General features: G+C 47.8%; 1 protein-coding gene across 7 annotated transcripts in view; it reads right to left on the bottom strand.

The window, feature by feature from the left end:
* PPFIBP2 (PPFIA binding protein 2) overlaps nt 1–27,103 on the bottom strand; it is a gene marked incomplete at its 5' end in the record, with an annotated part of 122,057 nt that overhangs the window by 21,909 nt on the left and 73,045 nt on the right. For 6 of the 7 annotated variants that reach the window (XM_079707427.1, XM_079707429.1, XM_079707428.1 and 3 more), the window contains 8 exons: nt 622–679; nt 2,242–2,309; nt 4,437–4,540; nt 5,532–5,607; nt 6,700–6,761; nt 9,202–9,313; nt 14,070–14,162; nt 26,170–26,301. In XM_079707427.1, coding sequence (XP_079563553.1) covers nt 622–679; nt 2,242–2,309; nt 4,437–4,540; nt 5,532–5,607; nt 6,700–6,761; nt 9,202–9,313; nt 14,070–14,162; nt 26,170–26,301 — 705 coding nt within the window. Of the gene's footprint in view, nt 1–621; nt 680–2,241; nt 2,310–4,436; nt 4,541–5,531; nt 5,608–6,699; nt 6,762–9,201; nt 9,314–14,069; nt 14,163–26,163; nt 26,302–27,103 lie in introns of all 7 variants that reach the window. The other variant, XM_079707430.1, reaches the window with a different exon arrangement.

Raw genomic sequence — 27,103 nt, 5'->3', positions numbered from 1 at the left:
ACATCAAGGGATCTATGCGGTAAGGTCACTGAAGGTTGTCTATAGGGCAGGACCCCTGCATCTTCAGTGACCTTGCTGCTCAAGAGCCTGTGACCCTCCCCTTCAGCATGGGGGTTACCCACCTGGTCAGGGGCCGCAAAGCCCTCCTCATGCCTTTCTAGACTCTTTAAAAAGCTTCCTCTCCAATCTACTTTATCCCATAACCCACCCCTGGGGTCTCCTTTATCCACATTATGTCCTCATTCAAAATCTGTGCAACACTCCCAAGTGCCCTGGAGAAACGGGGCCCGGATTCGAGATGCCCTCTGGCTCCATCTGACTCGTGGCTCTGACCTAACCTCCTCCTACTCTGCACCATTTCCCCAAACCTGCCCGTGCCCGCCTCAGCGTCTTCTCTCACCAACTCTATGTAGCGTGTCCTGACTTGCCCTGCCTCTAGGATGCTTTGGGCCACACCGCACCTGAACATTTTCTCAAAATGTTCCTGTAATTCCTGCCTGCCCAGCAAACTTGATAAAAGCTTCCACGAGGTAGGGACAGCACCCAGCCTGTGTATCCCAGCACAGTGCTGGGCACAAAGAAGTAACTCAGACATCTTTATGGATAGACTGATGGGCTGACCTTATCCACGGATTCACTTCTCAGGTCTTCGAGACTACAGGAGAGCTTTTTCTGAGCCCTGGAAAAACACAAAAGAAAGTCAATAAGGAAACAGCAACTGGAGAAGGAGGTACGTGGTATCATTCGCGCAGAGGACACTTCAAATGTTTAACTGGTAGTCTATCTTGGGCTTAGGGTCAAGGGCAGGAAAAAAACAAAACAAAACACCCTCTCATCATAACCATTACACATAAGATGAGAATGGCCCACTTTGGGGATGGCCTGGTCTGACAATGTCTTGGTGAGGGCATGAGAGCATCACTGAAATCCAAATCAAAAGTCCTTGGCATTCCTCAAAAAACCTGAATACACTCAATTCAGTGGCATCGGTGGGAGCTGGCTGTTGTGTGGTCATAAAAGAAGGCCAATGTCTGTGGAGTCAAAAGCCAATACTGCCTTGTCTGTGAGTCTGGCAGTAATCCAGTGAGGGAGGTGGTGCCACCTTGGAGTGGAGATGAGCACATCAGCCACAGCTCCAAAGCATCACCTGCTAGGATCCTTCAACCCTCTGCTCTGTCTCTGTATGCCCTGAGGAGTCTGCTCAGAGGATTTGCTTTCTCCGGGACTATTTTGCAGAGAAGGGCACCAACTGGATAGAGAAGAGGCAACAGGGTTACCTTGTGTCAAGTCTCCTTGGCAGTGATATTTCTCAGTTCATATGAATAAATCAGCATCTGTTAGTACATTAGTCTCTTGTGAGTCTGGTCAGTGTGAGTCACTCAGTGCTGACTTCCGAGTGAACTCATCAACCGAATTTCTTCTTCTGCAAAACTAAGGACTGGCCAGTTGCCCTCCTTGACACTGCCGTTTTCCCCTGAGGCTAAAGGCTCAGGGAACAATGGCTTTCTGGAAAATGGGGTTCAGAGTGCACAGGCTTCAGACCTCTGAAGACTCAGTGCCCTTCTGGGGAAGCTCCCACCACGCTTGTGGCTGTATTCCCCAGATACCTTGGCTGAAAGGCAGCCTGCTCTCGGCAGTAAAGCTCCAGATCCCCATAACTTGGAAATGTGTTCTAAAGAGCTGATGTAGGGAACTAGAAATAGGTTCATTTTCAAGGGAATCAGTCAGGTGGCAGCGAAGTGACCCCACAGGCCAGCCTGTGATAAGCTCATTGCTATGTGAAGCTTCCCCAAAGCAACTGGACCAATTTCCCTGTGAGGAGAAATGGTCCTCCCTGGAGAATGTGGATTGTCACAGGGCTAGATTCCCTGAGAGCAGGAAGGATGTTCCAGAGGGGCTGATGAGAATGACAGGCACACCTCACAAGCTGCTCTGAAGAACCACTAGGGGGCGCAGATGAGGTGCAGCCACCTCTTCTCTGAGGCCCCAACCCCTGGCCAAGTCTTTTCTCAGTGACAACGACCAGGACCTTCAGCCTGTGGGAAGGGAAGGCCCTCTGTGGCCAGGGCAGGTAGGCATGGTTCATGACTGCTCCACCATTTTGGCCCTTGTGACCACTGCTGGGGCCAAAAGGGAGGGCAGGTGTGCTCAGGACATGGTGGCTGTGCTCACTGCCACGTCTGGAGCCCCGAGAGGGGCCTGAGAGCACAGTGGCTCCACGGAGGTGCTTGGGCCTCCTACCTGGTTTCCAGTGATTTCTGCGGTAGCGGGGGTGGTCCCACCGTGGGAGAGCTACCTCTTGGAGATACCTGCACCGGAAATGGAAGAGTCACTGGACACATACTGTTTGGAGACTACCCACCATCCTTTCCCCTTTTTTGGACAATTCCTCTTGGGGAGTTACATCTCCACCCCTGGGTACAGCCATGATGGCTACATCAATTCCAATGCCTTGCTTTTTTAGGATGCCAAAAAGAAAGACATATTGGACAAGATCAGGTGCATTCAGGGTGGTATGGCTGTAGACAAGGAGGAAGGTATATTGAACAACCTTGGCCAACTTGCCTCTCCTTCCAGGACCTAAGTTCACATTCTAGCAGTAGAGTCCTGACAAGTCAGTCCTGAGACCTGAATCCCTGCTGCCCCTGCCTTTTCTGAGCTTGGTTCTTCAGCTTTTCCTTTCATTCAGTGAGCCACTGCACACCCTCTTAAAAACATTCCTTGTTGGCAAAGGTCAGCCGGAGTCGATTTCTGCTGGCAATGAGCAACTCTGTAATTCATATAGTCAATCAACAAACACAAGCAACATCTATCTACTGCCTGCCAGGCCCTGTGCTGGGTGTGGGGCAAGCACTGCCCACATCAGGGAGTCAGGTAAGTTAATTAGGATGAAAGAGCAATGCAACATGTCCCTCTGATACCAATACCTATAATATAATATGGGGATAGAGGGGAGGGAGAGGATCCTTCTTGTCGGTGGGAAGGTTAGGAAGGCTTCAGAGGGGAGAACACTTGAGCTGAATCTTGAGAAATGAGAATGAGCTTAGCAAGGAGGCCAGAAAGGCAAGAGTACCAAGGGTGGAATGAACGTGAGCTAATCTGGTGGTAGATAAGGATGCAATTTGATGTCTTTCCTGTCTGCAAGGGCTGCCTCTATTCTCTAGATCCCAGTATCTTTTTGGTCTACCATAGAAAGAACCCTGGCATCATAGTACGTAAGTTGTTAAAAGCCTGGGCTTTTGTGTTCAAGTCCAAGTTCTGCCGTCTACTTGCTGGGTGACCTAGAGCAGATTACTTACCCTCTCTGAGCCTCAGCTGCAGCACAATAAAAGAAGAATCCCAAAGGGGTCATGAGGAGTAAATGAGGTGAGTTATGTGCAGTGCTCATCACAGGGACCACCCAGAGGTACTGGGTATCAGTTACTGCTATCATTGCCAGCAATCTGGGATGCTTGCTCTGACTACATCACTAGGCCACCAGGTGACACTTCTGCTCCTCCCTTAATTGAAAGGATTGAGTTGGACTGCTAAGATCCTTTTTCATTGTGACTGTTCTGGAGTTTCACGAACCTTTTGGATCCTGGGCTGAAACCCCTTCTTCATCTGAGATCTGTATCTATGAGTTAATTTGCCTACGTGTATCTAGACTAAGTCCAGAGAGGTTCATAGAACTGGATCAAATTTTAAACAAGAAAAAAGGAAATCTATATGCTGGTTATAGGGGCGGGATGTTGTCTGTGAAATAGGAATGTATCACTTCAAAAGTTCAGCTAGGGGGCTTCCCTGGTGGCGCAGTGGTTGAGAGTCCGCCTGCCGATGCAGGGGATACGGGTTCGTGCCCCGGTCTGGGAAGATCCCACATGCCGCGGAGCGGCTGGGCCCGTGAGCCATGGCCGCTGAGCCTGCGCGTCCGGAGCCTGTGCTCTGCAACGGGAGTGGCCACAACAGTGAGAGGCCCGCGTACCGCAAAAAAAAAAAAAAAAAAAAAAAAGTTCAGCTATCCCTGCAAATGAGCAAGATGCATTCATTCATTCATTAAACAAATATTTGTTGAATCCTACTGGGTATCAGGCATCACTGCAGATCCTGGAGAGACAGTGGTAAATAAAACAAGAACACCTTTGGTCTAGGCTTATAGTCCAGAGAGGAAAGGCAAAAATAAACAAGGAAACCAGTTAAAAAAGAAAATTCCTATCCTGGGAAGTCCAGTATCCACTATGCTGTCCCTCCCAACCGGAACACAGGCCCTGACTGCTCCCCAGCCTCAGTGCTCTTCCCAAGGCCTCGGGGGCTAACTCCATTGATTTAATTTTTTCTACCTATCAAGATTTACACCTGAGACATACCCAACTGGTACCTGACTAGATCTTCCCCCAGGCCCAGGGTAAGCTCCTGGGGCCTGCTGAAACTCCACATCATGACTGGAAACACAGTACCTCTGGTTTAAAAAGTTCTTCAGGGCCTTTATTTGCAGTGTTCCAGTTTCTGAAACCTCCCTCCAGTTCTTCCTCATTGATTGAGAGAGTTCTTTCCGAAGGTCCTGGAAGCATTAAGGCAGAAGAGATAATTAATACCACGTGACTTGTTTAGAAACCTCTAATTGTACCACAGAATCCTAACGTTGTTTCTCCTTCATTAAGGAGGACAAAGAGGAACTTCCCTGGTGGCTCAGTGGTTAGGAATCCACCTGCCAATGCAGAGGACACGGGTTCGAGCCCTGGTCCAGGAAGATCCCACATGCCGCAGAGCAACTAAGTCCGTGCGCCACAACTACTGAGCCTGCGCTCTAGAGCCCGTGAGCCACAACTACTGAAGCCTGTGTGCCTAGAGCCCATGCTCTGCAACAAGAGAAGCCACCGCAATAAGAAGCCCGCGTACCGCAACGAAGAGTAGCCCCCGCTCGCCACAACTAGAGAAAGCCCATGCGCAACGAAGACCCAACGCAACCAAAAAAAAAAAAAAAAAAAAAAGGACAAAGAAACACATAAAGGGACATTAAAAGTGTGATTCAGAAGATTCTTCAGGGCAACACAAACAGCTCTCACTGCCCTGTGACTTCCTATGGGAATCCAGGTCCCCAGCAACTCAAAGAAGGCTCCCCAAGTGTCCTGGTGTCTGTTGGGGAAGCTTTTAGATTCTCCAGGAGGTGGGCAAGATCTAATCCCCAACGAGGGTATTAAGTTGCCTTTGGATCCAGGTTTGACTGCACTCATTGCCTCTAAGGGGTGTCCTGGGCAGATGCATAGATCTTCCAAGGGTAGGGATTGCCAATGGCTCGAATTGAAGGCTGTCTTTCCTTGGCGATCTGGATGGTCCCTGGAAGTTCTGGCCTGACTGCCATTTGACACAATTTCTGGAAAGCAACAGCTGCCAGTTTCCCACCACCCAGGGCAGTCTAACCAGCTCCGTTCTCCAGCAGAGCATTTTTCCAAATGAAGATGAGGCCTCTTCTGGCAGGTCTGCCCCTGGATTTAACACAGTAGAGATGGAATATCTGGGGGAGAAAATGGCAAGCTCCCCCTTGCTCTTACCTTGAGCCGCCATCACGATCTCCTTCACCCTTCGGTACTGGTTTAACAGCCCAGTAAGCTCCTCTATCCGACGGTCCTGTCACAGGACAAGACAGATTTCTATGTAAACAACACCACTGGCACCTGGTGATTTCATCCGGGGGCCCTGGCTATGTTCTGGGCACACTGAGAAGAAATGCTATGTGGAACCCATAGAATATTCCAAAGGGAAACACAGTGTCCAGGCCCTGGGTTCTCAGTGGTCTACCTCCTGAGCAGCTGTAAGCACTCCTGCCTCTACCTGAAGGCTATGAGTCCAATCTCTAGTCATAAAACAATCCCTGTTTGATACAGCCTTCGAGGGGCTCAAACATTTCCCGAAGCAGGAAACTCATGTCTCCCTACCCTCCTGACATAGCCATTGAAATCCGCCTCCTGGTCTGAGTATTGTCCTCTGGAGCTACGTGAAAAAAAAAAAAAAAGACTAAAATAAAGCTGTCGTATTTCTCTCAAAACTCTCACTTGCTCCGTAGGAGGCTGAGATTCCTTACACAACAGAGGAAATTCCCAGAGGAGATCATTTCTTTCAGCAAAGGCTGGAGACTTGGGAGGCCACACAGATTTCAGAGTTAGATAAACTTGGGTATGACCCTGGCTCTGCTATCTACTGTTACCTGACCTTGGGCAAACCTATATTAGCACTTTGAGTATGTTTCCTCATCTGTAAAATGCAGGGTTGTGATCCTTAGAGCTGATGTTTTTGCCAGATAGGTACTCTCTAGTTATGGAGGTGGCTATTTTATGATTATGCATCACCAGTTACGATGCTATCACCAGATCATGAACGTGGGAGATTGGTGAACCGTTCTTCTTGAATTTTGCTAGTAGTCTGAGCAGCAGCTATGATATTGGCAGTAACCTCAGTGGTATTTTTTTCCCTACACCTGCATGAACAGGCATGGCTTATTCTGCCTTTGGGAGATGCCATTTAGGCAAAGCTCCCAGGCATCAAAGCCAAAAACAGATGGCTGAGCCACGTGTCTAGGAGGCAGAGGCCATTCTCCTGACACCTCCCTGAGTCAGTGGTCTGATGGGCACAGCCCTGTCCAAAATATCAGAGACTAATAGGACCAAACAGAACCAGGAATGTCAGCAGGGAAAGGGCAGGGCCATTCCATGGCCATCTTACCTTATCTTCATTGGCAACAAGCAAAGTTTCCATCCCCATTTTCAGACGTTGGATTTCTTGGTCTAAAAGAATTTAGGTATAGGAAGAATTATTTACGTAAATGCAGACAACTATTCCCACCTGCTAAGATGCTAAGACTTTCCATATGAATAAGTTACATGTCCCTACTTCTTTAAAGAGCCCATGATGGTGTCTGGCATAGAGTCAGTCTCATTACGTATTTGTTGGACTATTAAACGAATGAACCTACTATTTTATCTTCTCTTTATAGACATTTGTGGGGAAAAAACAAAATGCCATTTATTCAAGGGTGACACAGAGGAACCCCCAAATCTTTCACAACTGACATCCCACAAGGAAACAGACATTTATCCTTTATAACTTGAGTAGGCATGTACCTGGGCTGCTAACTAGTTTTAGAGAGAATTACACTGTCCCATGGATTGTAGCAGAGGAGAATTTAAAATGAGAGAAAAAAAAAAAGGAAGTCTGTAGCTGAACAGAGACAGGGAAAGAATGATTATGGAAAAAAGAGTCAGGCACTTGGCTCAATTTAGAAGGTCACAGTCGGAATTGACTAACAGTATTTAGCTGTATCTATAAATACATTAAAACAAACTCTACTGTTAAGGAAAACAATCTTAGTTCATCATAAGCCTACAGAATTTCTCTATGGGCCAAGGGACCTTTGTCAGTCTGTGGTGGACAACACATTGCCTTCTCTCACTTTGGACCCAAGAAACTCTCTCGAATTCTTCCCAAACTAGTCTGGAGAGCCAGAGCCTAAAGGCCAAAGCCTAAAGGAGCTGGGGGTCTTTCTGCCAAATATGTGGAGGTCTAAGAATGAACACATAGCTAGTTTTTCCAAACAAAGCCCTATACCCACCCCCAAATTGGGTACTACAGAGAATAGGGATGTCTATGTAAGAAAAATACAGGAGACAAGGGGACAAAAATATGTATAGTCACCCCATCTCCTTTTGGGATGCTTGCTACATCTGACAAGAATAGGAAGCATGGATTTATGGACTTTGTGTAAATAGTTGTAGGGATTCATCTTCAGAGGAAGGTGCCGAGCGCTGCTCATTGTCTTAGGCTCTTGGCAGCTAAAGATCAACTTGGCAACCCAGTTTGTGGAGGGGAGGGCAGCAAGCTCCAGATGAAGACTGGCAAACCTTGATGCCTTGGGCAGGCCCCACCCTGAGCAAGGCCCCAAGGATCAGCTCCAGGAGGTGCCCGGGGATGGAATGGGGCGGGGCCTGGAAGGCAAGGCCTGTGGGGAAGCAAGGCCTGCAGGGGGAAGCCTGCCTGGCCCAGAAGTCAGGGCCTGGGGAGCTCTCTATGCAAGTTTAGCATCACAGACAGTCTAGAGCATCTCAGGGGTCTCCAGCCTCCACATTAGGCCGTGTAAAGTAGGTGACATACTCAGTGGCTTGAGAAGACAATGAGAAAGGCTGGCAGTGGGATGAGCATGTGGGTCACTAATTTCCTCCTCCCGCCTAAGCCACTGTTTCAGGGCTTGCACAGCTTCCCCACCCCAGCCAGGGATCTAAGCTAAGCGGTGCCAGAGGCCCAGCTGCAACTCTGTAGTGGGGCTAATTCACAGGGCTATGTGACCTCCTCCAGCACTGCTCTGCAGCCTGGGGGCCAGAGGAGAAGCTGGAGGGTGTGTGACTTTGTATATAAGGCAAATAGCTGTAAATATCAAATACACATTAAGAATATTTGAGGATTTAGCCTCTATTTTTAATCAGCAAGACTTGAACTCCTCAGGGACCATTCACCATCCTTTCACTTATTCAATGAATATTTCTTAGCAGCCATGGGCTGAATGCCGTATGAAGCTCTGTGGATATGGTCTCAAATAAGAGAGACACAGTCACTGCCCCAGAAGGAGGATGACAGTCTATACAAGACCCCACAAAATACAACACTGATCAATTACAATAAGTACTATGAAAGAAAAAAAGAATGCTGAGCTTGAGAAAAATGGGGGCACCTAGTTGAGGTAGGGTGGCCAGGAAAGGTCTTCCTGAGAGGTAACATTTAAGTTGAGATCCAAAGGATGAGAAATAACGAATTTGTTTCTGTAACCTCAGGCTCTTACGTGAGTATCAGGCAGGGATCCATTCAATGACTGAATGAATTGCTAAAGCCTCTTCTTTGGTGATGACACAAAGACAAGTCCTTTCAATTAAGGGACAGAGTAAAAGCTCCAGAGGTAGCTGCACAGAGAGCTTCAATGGTCAGAGTGCATCTGAGAAAAGCCTTCAGAGCTGAGTCCTCCGAACAGGGGAGGCGTTCATTGTAATGATTCCACAATAGAGCTGGGCTTTATAGGCTCACGCATGCACACACGAACACACATACACACACACGTACGTGCACATTGCATGCCTCCTCACACAGCAGTACACACACCCAGAGACACACATGCCCACTTATAAGAGAGGGCCCAGGGCCAAAAGGCAAACTGCATTCTGTCACAGTCAGGCCAGTTACCTTTCTCTGCATGGTCATTGTGCAGAGCTGCAGTCCGGGAGAGCTGACTGTGCAGACGCTCAATTTCTGCATCCTTCAGGGCTACCTGCTCTTGCAGCTGGGCTACCTCAGCCTGGAAGAGAAAAAGCCATCCTACCAGCTCAGAGGGACTACCAGACCATGACAAAGTACCTCAAGTCGGAGCCCAGGGCCAGTGGGTCCGAGGACACATTAGGAAGTTAGGAGCAAAGCTGCCACAGGTGAGCAGTGAGAGGTGTTCACTGCCCTCGCCACAAGGTGGAGCTCTGCGGAATGAATGCACTCTTCCTGGCCATTGAGGACGTGCCCGTGGCCCCGGCCATCCACCTGCTCTTTCTCCTGCATCCTCCTGCCTGACCAGGCTCTTTCCCTCCCATGCCTTCTGCAGCCAAAATAAGACAGAGGCCTGAGGAGGTGGGAACGTGCTCAGTGGGAGGGCCGCCCTTGGTCCCAAGATGGACATTCTCTTTCTGGACATGGTCTACCTTCTACCAAGATATTCCACAGTAGCATGTACGTAAACCATTGTAACAGGCATGTTCATCTTTCATTTTTCCACCCCATACAGGAAATACAGTGGAAATCAAGTCGCTGCTAGTAGACAATGAGTGAGCCGAGAGTTCCCTCCCTCAAACTCTCCCGCCCTGAATGCATAGCCACTGCCTCTGCCCAACCTCAGACATCTAGCTCCTTTACCCAAATGAAATTACATACAAGCATTACATACAGCATTCAGGTGTGCTGAGTGGACGTACTTTTGTAAATCAAGCATACAAGTACAACACAGGCGCATACACACATTCATACGGGCAGCAGTACTGGGTGGTTCCCAAGTCTCTACTAGGTATAGCAGATTAAACTTCACACATAACAGCAAGCCAGGTGGTCCCTGTATTCCCATACTGATTAGAAGATCAGAACTAGGTAGGTTCCATCCTGAGAGGCACAGTGGCTTTAGAGTTAAACTTGGATTCTCTTATTTCCTAGTTGGGTAAGTGGTTTAACATTTCTGAGTCTTGGTTTATCTATAAAACCAGGAAAATAGCATTTAGCACACGGGGCTGCAGTAAGGAGTAAATATGGTAAGGGTTATGAACAATTTAGTCTCATGCTCAGTAGATAGTAAGTCCTCAATAAATGCCACTTCTGTTGCTGCTCTCATCCTATTCCTTCCCTTATGGATAACTAGCTAGTTCTCTGAGCATCAAACCAGACTAAGGGGCTTCCCTGGTGGCGCAGTGGTTAAGAGTCCGCCTGCCAATGTAGGGGACACGGGTTCGATCTCTGGTCCAGGAGGATCCCACATGCCACGGAGCAACTAAGACCGTGTGCCACAACTACTGAGCCTGCACTCTGGAGCCCACGGGCCATAACTACTGAAGCCCGTGTGCCACAACTGCTGAGCCCGTGTGCCAGAACTACTGAAGCCCGTCTGCCTACAGCCTGTGCTCCGCAACAAGAGAAGCCACCACAGTGAGAAGCCTGCGCACCACAATGAAGATGGCCCCCATTGCTGCAACTAGAGAAAGCCCGCGCGCAGCAACAAAGACCCAACTCAGCCAAAAATAAATAAATAAATATATAAATAAATTAAATAAAATCTATGAAAAAGAAAACAAAACAAAACAGACTAAGAAAGGGGGTGAGAACTAACTCCCAGCCAGTCAACGGCACACACAGCAAAAGCTTCTACTCTGGGCACCCTCTCCCCATGTGGTAGCCCAGTCAGGCCCCACCTTTATTCTGCAACGTTATGGTATGGGCTTGTCCTATCCCGAGGTCATTTTTGAACAAGTCAAGTAATCAAATGAGCACTGGTCCTATTGGTGGCCCTTCCACCAAACAGGCCCGTGTTCAGCTTCAGGACACATGGGCTGAGAGCCTACTCTCCATCGGCCCCATATGCTCACTGCATTCTTCTGTCAACCCTCACTCAAGCCTCACAGGAAACCATGGGATGAAGCAGTACCCCTGCATGTCACCGGGGAGAAAACAGGAGTAGGGAAGGATTCGACTCCCAAGTCACAGAACTATTCAGCGACCAGGCCAGGACGTGAACCCTGCCTGCTCCAAAGCCACGGCTCCACCCAGCCTGGGCTGTCTGCTGCTGAGTTAATAGCACAGATGAGGGCTCCTCTTATGGGGAGAGGGCTCCCTGAGCCCACCTCAAGGGGTTCTGGACAAACCTTCCCTAACATCCCCCAAATGGGTCCATGTAAAAACAAAGACGTGGCAAAGGAGTGGGTTTCCTTACCCCAAGTCCCTACAGAGCACTGTCCCTTCACTTGGTTTCCACCCACAGAGGACAGGGAGCTGGGTCCAGCTGCAAGTGGCTTGCAGAGACTCGCGGCCATGGGCAGCTTTGCACAGCTAACCCAGGGCCTTGGAGCCCATGGGCTTAGATTGATGGCGACAGTGGCTTCTGAAAATATTAGCCTTGGGACTCAATCCAAATGCCTCTCATATCTACAAGGGCCAGAATATTCTTGGAAGATATTCTCTTAACTTTTCTTGCACCTTCCACACCCATTTCTCCCCTTCCTTGTAGACAGGGTGAGAGCTGGTCTCTGTTAGGAATCCGGATGCCTGATTCTTGTCTGCGGGCCCCACAGTGGACACCAGTGAGGAGATGCTACCAAGGCAGAGGCTAGGCTCTTCTTCTCTGAGGGCTGCCTCTGGGTGAAGTCACTTATTTACAACTCTACAGACCAAGTGGCTGGGCCCAACCTCCCATGTGCCAATTTTCACAGAATAGGCCAGAAATGACAGGTGCTCTCTTATGCTTAGAAAGGTATCTGTCCCTAAGCTGGGAAGTCTACAACAGCCCAGAGGCCGTGCACCTGACCATGGGGGAAAGTATGCTACTGCCATGGCCACTGAGGCTGAAGCTGTGTGGCGAGAGGTCTGGGACAAAGCCAGGCAGACTGGCTCCAGGCAGAGATGGGGGCTCTGCTTCCCTGAAGGTGCTGGGCCTTATTAAACCCAGGGACCCTGCCCTACTGCCGCTGCACTGAAAGACAAAGCACATTGACGGACTGAGAAGGTTTACACAGAAAATGGAAGAACTTTCAAAAACAAGGCAGATTTCAACTGCAGGGAATTAGGATGACAGAGGGAAAAGAGCATGAGTTTTGGAATGACACAGATCCGGATCAGAACCTCACCTTGGCCACTCTGAGCCTCAGTTTCCTTACCAGGAAAACGAGGATAATAAATCAATAGACCTCGCTGGGTTATTTTATGGACCAAATGAGAAAATGTGTACAAAGGGCTTGACACATTCTGACACACAGGAGGGTCTCCAGACGTGGTGGTTATTAAATAACCCATAGCATCTCAAAGGTCTACATGCCAAGGCAAAGTGCTTAGGTGATTTAAACGAGTTGTTTGGTTTTATAATAGAAGGTGGAGTGTACAACTTCAAAGGTTTCACCAAGACAGGACTCGCTTAAGGGCATCATGGAGATGGAAGGTTCTGAGCTTTTAGAGAAACAGTGCTCCTAGAACTGGGGTTTGTGAAGCACAGTGCACACAAGGGGACACGTAGATAAGAACAGAGCAGTAGATGATCAAGCAGATTGTCTAGCGCTGGAGCTGACTAGCTGTAAGATCTTGGGAAAGTTGCCTAACTACTCTGTGCCTCAGTTTCCTCATCTGTAAAATAGTTAAGAAAATTACATTTATGCAATAGAATATTATATAGACATCAACATCATGTTCGGAGTTTTCTTTTAAAAACATGGTATAAAGTTGTGCATAAATTATCAACATCAAAAATTAAGAGAGACCCCCCCAAAAGAGAAATGCCTGGAAAGAAATATTAATAGTGGTAGCTCCTGGGCAGTATATGAATGATTTTTATTCCTTTAAATTTTTGTGGTTTAGAATTATCTATAATGGTTATTATTGTTTTTAGAATCATTTAAAGGTATAGAAAAAATAAAACTGAAAGTACAAACTAGATGTTAAGAAAACTCTAAGAAGTAAAGATGAAAATGCCTACAGGACCATCTGGTAACACCTGTGGGTGGCGCTGCAGAGCTCTCAGTGGAAATGCAGGCGTGCACCCACCCACCAGAGGGAGCCTGGCCGGCTCCTCAGGCAGGAAGACTGCTTCAGGGTTTTAAAGCTTCCCGCCCCCAACCCCAGAGCGTCCCTCCTCTGCCTGCATGGAAGTCTAACTGTATATGTGAAATTTCCTAATGCTTAAGTGACAGCTAATTCGACGTTTTAAAGTACATCGTTCTGGCCAAAACAATAAATGTGTGGGCTGAATCCATTCCAACTATTAGAGGAAATGGAGGAAACTATTAGAGGAAACAAAGGAGGGAGGGATAAAATTTATTCACGAAAGAATGTATCGCGGGTGTCCTTTAAATAGCAAGCTCCCCAGTTCAATAGAAACCTGATTTGGTTAAAAAAATATTACAAGTATATATTTTTAGGAATTGCTAAAAATAAAGCATGCCTCTTTTGAGAAACTGATTATTAGAGGGACTGCTAAATTTAAAATGATGCAGCCAAGACAATGTTGGCATTCATCTGCCCTAGGACTCATCACTCACTGGTAGAGGCCCTGCTTGGCCCAGTGTCAGCCTTGTGTGTGGGGGGTGCCATGGGACACAGAGAGAGGAAGGAGACTTGGCGACCTCAGCAGCTCACAATCTCATGGGCTTTCCCCAGGAGAAGAGCCCTCCTGGATGAAATCTGTCTGCTCGCACAATCTGGGCACTGTTGTGTGTACACACAGTGGGATCGATTCCCATTCCTCAGCCTTAGGCTACGGCACACCCCAGACCCTCCCCACTGGGCCTCAAAGCCTCTCCATAAACATCAGAACCGCCTTTTACCTTGGTGGCCTTCAGTTTCCATTCATACTGGTTCCGTTCATTTTCCAACTCTTCCACCTTGATTTTGAGGTGCCGGAGCTCCTGCAGTAACTCCTAGGGGGGTGAGGAAGAAAGACAGAGTTCTGATGGTTAAAGAGGAGGATGCTCCTGGAATCTACAACCCTGGGTAAGCACATGCACAGTGGATACCAAGGCAGGAGCGACCGCATCAGGCTCCACGCCGTGGCTGGCTCCAATCTTTAAACACGGTCCTTGTTTCAGGAAAAGCTATGCGCTCATTACAAAACAAAGGCCAGGGAGTTCCAGACAAAAGGAAGAAAAAACTTTCTTCTTTTCAGAACTTGTTCTCCCTGCTCCTTTCTGACATGTGTATTCCCCACAGGGTGTGCCCAAATCATGCACGTATGTGTAGGGGGAAGGACAGGTAGGATTTGGGAGCAAGAGAAACAAGAGATGCAGAAATGAGGCAGCTTGTTACAGACAAAGTAGCAGGAAGCAGGCTAATTGGGAGCATCTGTCTGTGCTGGGGGCCGAGGAACCCAGGGGAGGAGGTCAGTGTTCCTGCAAGGCTTCACAGAGGAAGTGACAGCCAGGAGGATAGAAACAATACGCTAAAAGGACAAATGCTGGGCTTCCCTGGTGGCGCAGTGGTTGAGAGTCCGCCTGCCGATGCAGGGGACACGGGTTCATGCCCCAGTCCGGGAAGATCCCACATGCTGCAGAGCGGCTGGGCCCGTGAGCCATGGCCGCTGAGCCTGCGCGTCCGGAGCCTGTGCTCCGCAACGGGAGAGGCCACAACAGTGAGAGGCCCGCGTACCGCAAAAAAAAAAAAAAAGGACAAATGCTAAGCGTGAAATGCAGACGCGAGTCTGGGTGTTCCAGTTCAGAGGAGGAGTTGGCTTGAAGAAAGGAGGGAGGGAGGAGGCGTCCAGGGAGAGGGCAGACAGCCTGCTGGGCTGGAGCAGAGGACGGGCAGCATTCAGTGGGAAACGAGACCGGGAAGATAAGGTGGGGCCTTACTGTAAAGGCTTTTGGATGAGAATATGAGGAGATCTGATGCCATTCTTTAGACAGTAGGGAGCCTCTGAAGGTTGCTGAGTGGGGAAGTGACATTTAAACAACTTGCCGATGGTGGAGCTGGAAATCAGGGCTGTATCTTCTGACCCCAGGGCCCCTGCTTTCTAAAGTACCCCTTTTAGTAAAGACACCGCTGAGCACCCTTATCCCAAACCTAGGTTCCTTTAATGGACAAATGGTCCTGCTGACTGGTTTCTACCAGAAAAATTAGCATAAAAGTGAGTACTTCCGTAGACCTTCTGAACTCCAGATTTACATAACAAACTTCCCACAACATCTCCACATGGATGGCACAGAGGCATCTTACGACTGTCATGACCCAAGTGTAACCCTTAATTCCCCCTCGTAGACATCCCTGTCTCCCTAAATGGCGTCTCCATCCTGTGCCAGAAACCTGGGCTCCATCCTTGGCACCTCCTTCTGTCTTCCCCCCACATACGTAACATCCCCAAGCCTTCTAAATTCTACGTTCAAGGAAATCACCTGAATCTCTCTTTTATCTCAACTCTACCATCACTAGCAGTTACTGCTGAGAGCCTGGACAGCCTCTCCACTGGTTGGTCTTCTGTCAACTTGCCCTTCTTGAAGCCATCGACCCCCATGGCATCCAGGGGAACAATACAATTAAAGCATAAATCTGATCCTGGCCCTTCCCTGCTCCTCAAAGCTCACGGACTTTAACCCACGACCAGTACAGCCCGGCCTAAACCAGCACCCTGCCTGCCTCCTGTACTACTGTCTCTCCCCAGTTATGCTCCAGCCATGCTGGATACTTTTTAGTTCCTCTTTCTGACTTGGGCCCTCACACACGCCTCTCCCTCTGTCTGGAACTTTCTGCCAGGTTAACCCCTGCCCATCCTTCAGGCCGCCGTGAGCAAAGCTATTCCAACCTCTACACTTCATCAGGTCCCTCTGCTATACTCTCTTGTGGCATCTGTATAATCTCTTATATCATTTGCAATTAAACAGTTACTGGTGTGATTGCTGATGGCTAGTTCTCCTCCTATACTGTGAACTCCGTGAGCTTTGCTAACCTCTGGCACATAGTTAGGTATGCATTATTTCTCGATGAACGAACACTTGCAATTCAAGCCATCATTTAACTGGCCTTTGCATCCTGAGACAATCCACCAGAAAGTTACATTGCTTACACTTGCATTTTGCAGGGATATTCACTAAGATTTTCTTATAACTGAGGTGAACATTTGTTGATGCCCTTTTAGAAACCTATCTTCCAAGCTAAGATTATTGCCTCTGTGATCCGCAACATTAGACTTTAAGGCCTGTTGTGACTTGTAGCAGATCCAAGATCATTTTCTGAGAACATTTCTGGCCCTGCCTGAGGGGACGCCAGGCCTGCTGATGGCAGAACTGAAAGTGTGCAGGTTACTGCTGAGGAGCTGCCACTGTGGGGACACAGAGCATGATGATCTCCAGGCTCTATGACCTCTTTGGCGCATCCTCTTCCTTCTAAGCTATTTGTTGCCCATCATGGGCCATAAACACTGGTGCACAGTGTAACTTCTTATACAAGTCTTTCTGGGGTAACCCACTCCCCATGGGCCATGCCCAGCACCCCTCTCAGAGCTTCCCTTTCCAAATCTACACCTACATCTTGACTCTCAATTTTTTCCCCACTGAGGGCCCCTCCCCTCATGCCCAAGTCTGGGTGGAGATTTTCAACATGTCCCATAGTTGAGTATGGATCATGGCAACTTCCTACAGACATGGCTACTATGCCCTTGACTTTCCCTTGGGCTTCCAAGTCCTCTTCGATAGCAGGCCTTGGAGGCACAGGCTCATCTCTGTGTAGCTACCATCACAAAGGACCTGGTGACACCAGCGCAAGGGGCCAAGTCCAGAATCCCAGGCAGATACACCCCATAGGGCCCACAGGTCATGAAATCCCTCAAATGTGATTACACGGGAGAACTTTTCCTGGAAATTTAGATAATGACAGTTGTCACAGCATATGGACACCTGTGTTCTATTTTCTCACTGGGGATAAACCTCTTTAAAAATAAACTTGAGAGGATTATTTTATGATGCTATTTTTTTCGTAAATTAAAAAAAAAAAAAATCATGTGAGCTGAAACTTTGTTTAATCTCCCAGCCCAGGAGGGAGAATCAGTGTCTGAGTCGTACCTGGGAAGGGGACCCGAAGCTTGCTTTTACACCAACGCCCCATCACTCAGGGTACCTGACACAGCTCATTCCCAGCCCTGAGGGAGATGAGTACCACCACCGGTCAGAGGGTTGGCCTCGCCAGCTCAGACCCTGCTCGGTGAGGGTCACGGAGCTCAGCTCACATCCCGAGGGGAGTGAGTCCCAAGCTCTGCCCAGAGGTGACCACGGATCCATGTTAAGCCAGCGCACACTGTTCCGGGTAGGAGAAGCCCCAGCCCCATCGCCAGTGAGATGCCCCACACACGCATGCTCCGATATACTTATGTGCGGTTCCTACAGGTGACCCCTCCCAACGGGCACACTCCTGGCCGCAGGGCTGGGGCCGGGCCGCACCGTCGCCGCCTGCCACCTCCTCAGGGTGGTCCCTACTGAGTGCGAGGCGCTCTTGAATCTGCCTGTGGATGTCCAGCTGCAGCCTACACATCTGCTGCTGCAGCTCACCGATCACATTCAGAACCGACTGTAGGAAGGAAGAGAGAGGAGAAGAAAAGCACGCAGGGTCAGTGAGCACTCAGACATGGAACTCCTTAGGAGAGCAGAACAGAAGGATGGAAGTGTACGGCAGGGGGCACACAGCGCTCGCTGTCCGTGACCATACGCTCTCTTCACAGGAACCAAAAGACGTGGCATTTTCCCTGACCTGCCCCATCCGTGGGCCTGTCTGCAGTATGGCCCTCGTGCCATACTGGGGGCCGTCCTTGCATGACAGCGTCTGAGGCGCAGAGTCTAGCAAGAGCGGAGATGGGATCACATACGGACACACCCCTTCCACACTCGCCAACACCCTCCCCAAACATGCCAACCCCTGTGCACAGGGGACACATGGCGCACAACACGCTCATGCACGCTACTATGTCCCCAACCCTAAATGCTCCCTCACACCCGACACCAGACCTGACTCCTCTGTAGCCTCAAGAACATTTTGGCCTTTTATGGCAACTTTGGAAAATAACTGCAACCCTTGGAATCCATATCTACTCAGTTCTGAATCCCTTGCACTAGCAGCTCTGCTGGGCTTTCCTTTATCTACTCCACAGACATCTAGCGTCACTCCCTCCGCAGAGACCCAAGGCCACAGTAAGCAATGGTGCTCGCAGGTGAGTGAGGAGAAACACACAAATAACAATCACAACAGGCTGTAAGTGCTACAGCAATAAGACTATGGGGCTTCCAGGGAGTGGTGAGTGACTAATTCTGCCTGGGTCGAGACAAAGAGATGGGACGAGTCTAAGTGATGTGAAGTAGGCGCATTCTAGATCCCGGGCCTGTGTGGGGAAGTAAAGGAGACGAGGAGTCATGGCCCTGGCTGGCAGGGTGGAGGGTGGTGCCACTCATGTCAACAAGAAACCCAAGAGCCTGGGGAAGACTGCGGGCAGCTGATGGGGCCGGGGCAGGGGCATGGAGTTAAGGAGACAGTTGGCAATAGATCCCAACAGAGCCTAGGGTGGGTGGGCCAATTAAAGTGTCTAGCCCCTCTCTGCCCACCTTTACTGACATTCTGAGCACTGGCACCTGGTACTGGGAGGTCTGCCCCCTGGCACCATGAGAGCTGTCCAGGCAGGCTAGAAAGAGGTTTTCCGTCCCCAATAGAAACAGTGTTTTCTAAAAGAAGAAAAGCTCCTCCCCCGTTACCTTGTTGTTTCGTGACCCCCTTTGTTCCAATGTAGAAGGAAAACTGAGGGTCCGGATGGCAGCTTGGGTCTGAGAGGACACTGCTAGGGCCCCTACACCAGCCTGCTTTCCCTCCAGCGGTGCCACTTGAACTCGGAGAGCTGCAGATGCAGGCATCACTGTCATAAGCGGGCTCCTGGCCTCCCAGCCACTCTCTCCTGGAGCTAGCTCACCTGAGTTAGCCCAGAGACAGCCCCACGCTGTCTTCCCCCAGAGTCAGTTGTCAGAGGGTTGGCTTCACCTGCTCATCTGACTTTGGTAAACACCTCACATGGTGCCCTGGCACACGGAGGCCTTCAAAAAATGTGAGTTCACTTTCCCCACTGCTTCTCCTTTTGCCACCAAGTGTTTGATCCATAAGAAATGAAGGAGAGAAACTGGGAGAGCAACAGAAAACACCTCAAGTTCATGCAACACAGTTAAGGCCCATGTGACGTTGATCATTGACAACAAAAGCCCAGTGGCTCTGCACCCGCCAGCATGCTTCCCTTACTGGCCACTCTTCCAGAACCTTTAGTCTCTCCTGGTCACTGGCCCTGCCAGTCTTCACACCTGCTCTTCTCTCTCTTATGTAAGTTTCAAGAACGTCACGGCCCTCACTCTTCTCCTGTTCCCTTCATTGTTGTCTCTCGCAAAGTGAGGGGTCTAGACCCGCTGACCCTGATTTTCATCACCTCATCCCCACCCCCCACTCTCCAGGCAGATGAGCTCGAGCTCTGTCTCCACCACACAAGGGGTCAGCACCCTCCTTGCGGTCAGATCCACACACGCATCCTCTGTCCTCAAGCTGCATGGCTCCCTCGTTTTACTCCTTAGCTTCGGCAGCTCTGCACTACTCAGCTTCTCCTGGCCTCTCTTTTACTCTTTTCCTGCCAACTTATGGATCGCTCCAGTCTGTGTAGGTCTTCATGAATCCCAATGTCAACTGATCCATTTAGTTTTTCTTTGGCTTCCTGTCATCACAACTTGAAGGCCTTCTATATCAGCAGCCAAATTATAGACTAAAAATGCACACCAGGCAGGAGGACTAAAGGCAGATGACATGACCCTCTACAAAAAAAAATCTTCCTAGAGGTAGTCTTAAGGTATTATTCATTATCACTTGGGTACCAATATGCCTATTTTAGCATTCATCCTACATTCCTCTATCTTATCCACAAGACTATCCCAAGCAATGTTTTCGCAGTGCCTCACTGAAGTGAGGGTTTACCCAGCCTACAAGATGCACTCCTGGCCAAACCAATGAGGCCGATCAGACGTAACTTACTCTTAATGGACACAGATCCCTACTTTGTCTTCTGGCTTCTCACAAACCATCATAGGGTTGACCTCAAACTCAATAGACTGAATTTTATAGAACCCTTCTAACTTTCTTTGCCGTTTTGAAAAAAGAGAAGGAGGAGGAAGAGAAGCATAAGAAGAAAATGGTTACTTCCAGTTTTTCAGCAACTCACTTGATTTCTCCGATTCTTTAAAATTCACTTATAAACAAGCAGCCTGGGGACTGCTGTCCTAAGTTCTGTGCACCTGTCAGAGGCATCCGTGGAACCAAGTCCATTCTTTCTTTGATCTTCTTATTGAGAACATAACTTTAAAGGAAAATCTTCCTATTGTCCTCTGAACTGTCCCTTTCTGTGGGGTTTGATCTTCCTGATGCTGTTCGTGCAGGTGCACTTTTCTCTGTCCTTTCTACCTTTTGTACAAGCCCCTTTGAAAACTGGTTCCCCTCAAGGTACCTCTACCTTTTCCTTTTTATTGGTATATTATTTGTGAGGTTACACAGTCAGAAATAAGTATATTTTTATGTAGTTCAATATCCTTGAGTCATCGCTTCTATTTCTGAACTTTCAAAGGTATGATTTCCAAGGTCCACAGTGCACGTCTGTCTATGCCGCGTTCTCCCCTCCCTCCCTGTCATGAACTCTCAAAATAACAGTGGCCACTCTCTCAAGATACCCATCACTTTCACTTCATAAACTAGTTTCTAGCTTTGCTTCAGCATTAGAGCCAGAGTGGTAGTTTTCCTGGTTTCTTTATCTACATTCAGGGCAGAAACTATAAATGGGGGGCTGGAAGGCAAAAACAAAAACCAACCTTTCAATGCCTAGGTGTTGAGCTGGAGGACCTTTTTTTTTTTTTAAGATGTTGGGGGTAGGAGTTATTAATTATTTATTTATTTTGGCTGTGTTGGGTCTTCGTTTCTGTGCGAGGGCTTTCTCTAGTTGTGGCGAGCAGGGGCCACTCTTCATCGCGGTGCGCAGGCCTGCCACTATCGCAGCCTCTCTTGGTGCGGAGCACAGGCTCCGGACGCGCAGGCTCAGTGGCTGTGGCTCACGGGCCCAGCCGTTCCGCGGCATGTGGGATCTTCCCGGACCGGGGCACGAACCCGTGTCCCCTGTATCGGCAGGCGGACTCTCAACCACTGCGCCACCTGGGAAGCCCCGTGGAGAAGCTTTTTAAGAGCCATCCAAATTGCTGCTCCCTCTCATTACTGCCCTCTGTCTGCCTCCATCAGTCTGGGGATCTGTATCAGGAGCACATGTACTTTCCTCCTCTGCTCCATGTGACCATTTATCCACGCCCCAGCTCTTCTGGAACACTCTCCTCTAAACTCCCTATCTGCGTAGAGGTGCTGTTTTCCAGTATGTCCAGCCTCAGGCTTGGCACTTCCACTTACTTTTAAAATCCTTTATTTCCAGGGCTAGCCCCTCTCCTCTCTTAATAGATCTTTTCTCTCCCATAGGGCAGAGCCTTTTGTAGCGGTGTGTTTTCAATCTTGGGTCCCACATCATGAAGTCCAGGTGACATTTATGAGGTTCTAATCTCTGTTCTGCAATCTCAACTCACTTTGTTACTCTTGCTTTGCCAACCGTCAAAGTTTTTGTTTGTTTGTTTTATGGTTCTCTTCTATGTGAAACTAACTACTGGGCACTTCCCATAATCATAGTCTTTCCCCCCCCAACCTACCTGTTAAACTTGTTCACAATTTTACTTAGTTGTTTCTCTCCCGCTTCCTTCATGCTCAGTTTAATACTCTCCTGGCACTCTGACACATAGCAGGTGGGAATACCACCTCCACATCTGTCAAAATGTCAATTGCATTGTACCCTTTGACCCTTCAATTCCACTTCAATATCCTCACACATTTACAAATTTATTCACAATAGCATTATTTGTAAGGGCAAACACTTGGAAACAACTTAAATGTCCAACCAAGAGAGAACTGGTTGAATAAATGAGGGCATAGTCAGAGCGTAAAATAATATGTAAACATAAACATGAATGAGAAAGTTTTTTTTAATGTACTTGATATGAAACAAGCTCTATGACTGCTCAATTAAAAAAAGAAAGGTCTAGAATAATGTGTATCTATGCAAATATGAGGGAAAGAATTTATCCATATAAATTTGCTTGTCCATGCATAAGATAACTCTGAAGGATACAAAACAAACTGACAACATTGATGTCTGACTGCTGGCTGGGGAAGGAGAGGTTTTGCTGCATATACCTTTTTGAACTCTTAATTTCTGAACTGTTGGAGTATATTTCCTATACAAACAAAAATGAGTAAATAAAATAAAAACAAGAATAATAAAACTCTCCTAAGTCAGGCCAGCTCTTCTCTGAGCAAACACAATCTTCCCAGCCTTTGCTCTGTACTCCAGGTTCATCATTCCCATTGCAACTGTTCAGAAATCAGAATCCCTCCCTTCCAAGGTCCCACCCATAGGAAGAAAGGAAGCAGGACACTTGTGCTGTAAGACATTCCATTTTCTGCCAGGAAATCCTAGAGATCGTTTCCAGTTCTCTTCAGGCTTATGTATATCCCTGATCAATTGGGCTGACTTCATTTCCATGCACATGCTGGATCCCTGTTCCACTCTAGAAAGGCTGCTCTGCTACTACACGCAGAACCCTTTGGATCTCACAAAGGGATCCAGATGCAGGCCTCCCTGCATCCCCAGTGCTTAGGGAAGCCAGATGCCCTTCTCCAAGGAAGATCTCTCCAAGGGACATGCCTTTGATAGGTGGGCCACCCCGAGGTTTTCCTTTGCCTCTGGATCCCTTTCTTTCATGTGCTATCCTCCTAACTGTGGTATTTACTTTCCACGTTGGTCACTTTTCCTGCAGTCCTGCTTTTCAGGAATAAACCTAATTGGTCCAATCTTGGGTCTCCTGAAATGACCCAGAACCACTGCAAAAGGCTCAGGAGAAAAGGTACAGTAAACAGGAAATCCAGTATTCACCCACATCTCAGAAGGGTCACCACTGAATCCTGAGCGAGGCTGGCTATCAGGATTGTCTCCATTTAACAAGAAACCTATACCTCAAAGTCCTTGGGTTTATAGACAAACATTTGTAATCACCTCCACAGCTGACTACAGGGCAGCAGGATACCTGCTTAGGATAAAGCCTGAGCTACAAAGAGAAAGTTTATTTCAGATCTGGCTACCTCAAAAAAGCCCTGCCTCCTTTAAACCACAAGCAATCAGGCTTTAGGCTGTGCTCCGCAACGGGAGAAGCCACAACAGTGAGAGGCCCGAAATAAATAAATAAATAAATAAATAAATAAAACAATCAAACAAACAGCTCCACCACGCATGTGACAGTAGTGCAGTTTAAGCAGCCCTCTCCATGGTTCTAAGCCTCGGGTGTTTCAGATAGCTACAAACAGTGGTAGAGAGTCTGAGCATACCAGTAAAGATTATGTTTAATGGCAAGAATGAGAATGTTGCTTCAGGTCATATGGCTGTTTTTCCCTGATTATCACAAGTTTCAACAGCCTGAAAAAGTCCTCCACATGGAAACCTAATGTTTGTACTAGCAACTGGGAAGGGCTGTTATCGGGTAGGACCGAGGCCAGCAGCTCAGGGTCTATGCTGCCTCATGCACGAATAGTCTAATGGAAAACAAAAACAAAAACAAAAATTCGGATTGAAAGATAATCCTTCGGAAAAGAAAAAATAAAGCAAACAGTAGAATGACTGCCTTAGCTGTGCTGGGCCCCGAAGTGGGAGCTCCCTTTCCTTCCCTAGAAAGGAACTGAGCTGCTCCAGCTCGGTACTAACTCGGCATTCTGCCACCATGGACTGACTCTCAGGCTCACACACACCCATGCATGGGCCCATGTCCCCTACAGTGACTGGTTCAGAACCAGGCACGTGACCCAAATTGGCCCACTGATATGCAATCCTGGGGTTTTGCTGGAATCTTTGAGAGAGACAGAATCTCTTTCTCTGCAGAGGTTGCCAGGCTAGTAGGATCTAAAGCTGCTGATGGCCATCTTTGTCACCACATACAGAGAGCCTTCCCGAGAATAAGGCTAAAACAGAACCAAATGAGACACTAAGCCTGATTTCTAACGACATGGTAAAGCCAGCTGGATCTAGTGATATCAGCTTTTTAAACCCTACACTATTCCAGTTGTGTGACCTAATAACCCTCCCACTCTTTCCTTTCTTTCTTTTCCTTGTCCCCCTCCCTCCCTCCCTCCCTTGGTTTTGAGTTGTCTCTACCACTCTAAGCCTTCGTACAGAGTTTATTCAATTCTGCCCCCAGGCCTGAATGTATATCCCCAATGTGATCACACATTTTGAAACATTGGTAAAATAATTCTAAACCTGTAGAAAATCTAATTGCTTCTCCCTGAACATTTAAGAAGCACAGTCTATTTAACTAACACTTCACACAGATAAGCTTTGAGTCTGCGTGAACTTAGCAGTAAGTCAATAATGTAGCTAGGTCTACATTTACATTTCTGGCATGCTTAAAAACACAATCAGTAATTGATAAAAGCTAGTTATGCAGCACTATGCTAAGGACTACACATATACATTATCTCATTCCTTCCTCGGAACAACTGAGCAAATAGGAATTATTACTATCTCCATTTTACAGAAGAAGAAACAGAGGTTTGGGAGGTTAAATTATTTTCCTAAGATCACAAACCTACTGAGTAGCTGAGTTTGGATTCCAGCCAAGAGGTCTGATTCAAAAGCCTGCATTCTTAATCACTAGAAGATAGTGTCCTCAGCTTAATGGAGATAAATTTTCTTTTGGCAACTATACTTCTTACTAATGAGCATGTTCTCAGAAGCAATGCAAGGAATATGCCCCACATATTAGAAGTGTCTCAATCACCAGTGTTTACCCAGTAAACACAGAAATGTGCCAGGTTTCTGGGCATGATGGTGTTGGCACTTAATTGAAAGGAACAATATCCACCTTTAGATTTTAGAGATGCCTGATGGAAGAGAGGATGTCAGATCCTATGATAGAGACTTAGCTTTTGTGACTGTTTTTTTCGACTTCATCACACAGTTACCCATTTTACAGATAAAGAAATTGAACTTCGGAGAGATTAAGTAGTTAACTTGCTGAAGTTCAAAGAGCTATTAAGCAGTTAGGTCAGTAATTAAGCCAAGGTGTTCCTAAACCTAAAGGCTATTCTTTCCACAGCTCACAATGCACAGTGTACAAATATAGGGAACTTGTAGGTAGAGGCACATGGGAGGTGGTTATCTAAGGTTAAAACAGACTGTTCTGAGCTCTGAGCCTAAAATTTATCCAAACATTTATACAAAAAAAGAGGCTGGCATGCACTAGTCAATGGCATATGGAGCCTGAGAAAACAAAAACGAGATACAGGAAAACATTCTAAGAGAAAGCCTGTGCATGGGCTCACCCATAGGAACCATGAGGAAAGAAACATAATCTAAGGGTTGCATCTGGGTCTGTGAAATGCACATCAAAGAATGTCTCTAGACTCCATGGACAATGATGCTGGCTTATTGAGCAGCTGACTTCATCCCAATACGTGGTCATTACCTTGGCTCTCATAGAAGACATCTTGGTCTCTCCAAGTCTTGTCTGATCCTTCCCCCACTACTGTTTCCCTTTCCATCCTTGTCAGCAGCTTGAGGGAGGATACAGCCTTAGAGCCAAAACTGGGTGGTTTGGGCATTGCTGAAATCTGCAGCCACAGCAAAACCTGATAACTTGGTATTAACAGATCACTGTGTCTCTGGTGCATAGATGTTTCTGGCACCCAGTGGCTGCCAGGCTTGGGGTTGACCAGATGGCCTGAAGCCACACTAGGCTAGCTTCCCCTGAACTGAGCTTTGGACAGTATGGGTATCCCCAGAAGGTGATGTATCACACTCACCTCTGCTTTTTTCTGCTTCTCTTCCTGCTCTCTCTGCTCCTTCTCCATGCCCACCAGCTTGAGCTTCAGCTCAGACACTTCAGTCATCAGATCGAGTTTCTGAGTCTCAAGAGATGTACGACTTAGCAGCTCCTGCAGGCAAAAACAGATCTCAAAATCATAAACCTCCATGGCAATAAGAACAACCCTACCTCCATCCATAGGACATAAGGCAATCTCTACATTGTACGATGAAACAGCTATATCTGAGCCACAGTCCTATAGGGGACAGGCCTGGGCTGATTCTGGGTCACTCAAGGATAGCACGGCCTGATGCTACCCACTGTGCTCTGAGAGTCAATGTGAGCTACATTTCTCAAAAAGCACATTTGTCCATAGAAACCATTATTCATTCTTTCCAGGTAGAAAAAAATAGATGGGTCTGCTCAATGAATGAAATTTCTCCATGTCTATTTTTAAGGCAAAGCAGCAGATCCTCTCTACCAAAACAAACAAAAGATCAGCTTAGGTTAACATTATATTTTTCAAAACCAAAGTTTCCATATCATCTCCTGGGCTCAGTCAATATTCAGCCCAGGAGAAAGGGAAATCTCTCCCAGCAGCCTCAGAAGCAGCAGATTAAAGCTCCACAATCAACTTGATGTACCCTGCATCTGTGGAATACATGAATAGACAACGAATTATCCCAAATTGAGGAGCCGTATGGATGAAAGGTTCTTGGTGCTGCAGCCAGGAGTCAGTGCTGTGCCTCTGAGGTGGGAGAGCCAACTTCAGGACACTGGTCCACAAGAGACCTCCCAGCTCCACATAATAACAAACGGCAAAAATCTTACAGAGATCTCCATCTTAACATCAGCACCCAGCTTCACTCAATGACCAGCAAGCTACAGTGCTGGACACCCTATGCCAAACAACTAGCAAGACAGGAACACAA

The sequence above is a fragment of the Hyperoodon ampullatus genome (assembly GCF_949752795.1).
Source record: "Hyperoodon ampullatus genome assembly, chromosome: 7".
NCBI classification, from domain to species: domain Eukaryota; kingdom Metazoa; phylum Chordata; class Mammalia; order Artiodactyla; family Ziphiidae; genus Hyperoodon; species Hyperoodon ampullatus.
This window is presented reverse-complemented; position numbering and strand designations above follow the sequence as displayed.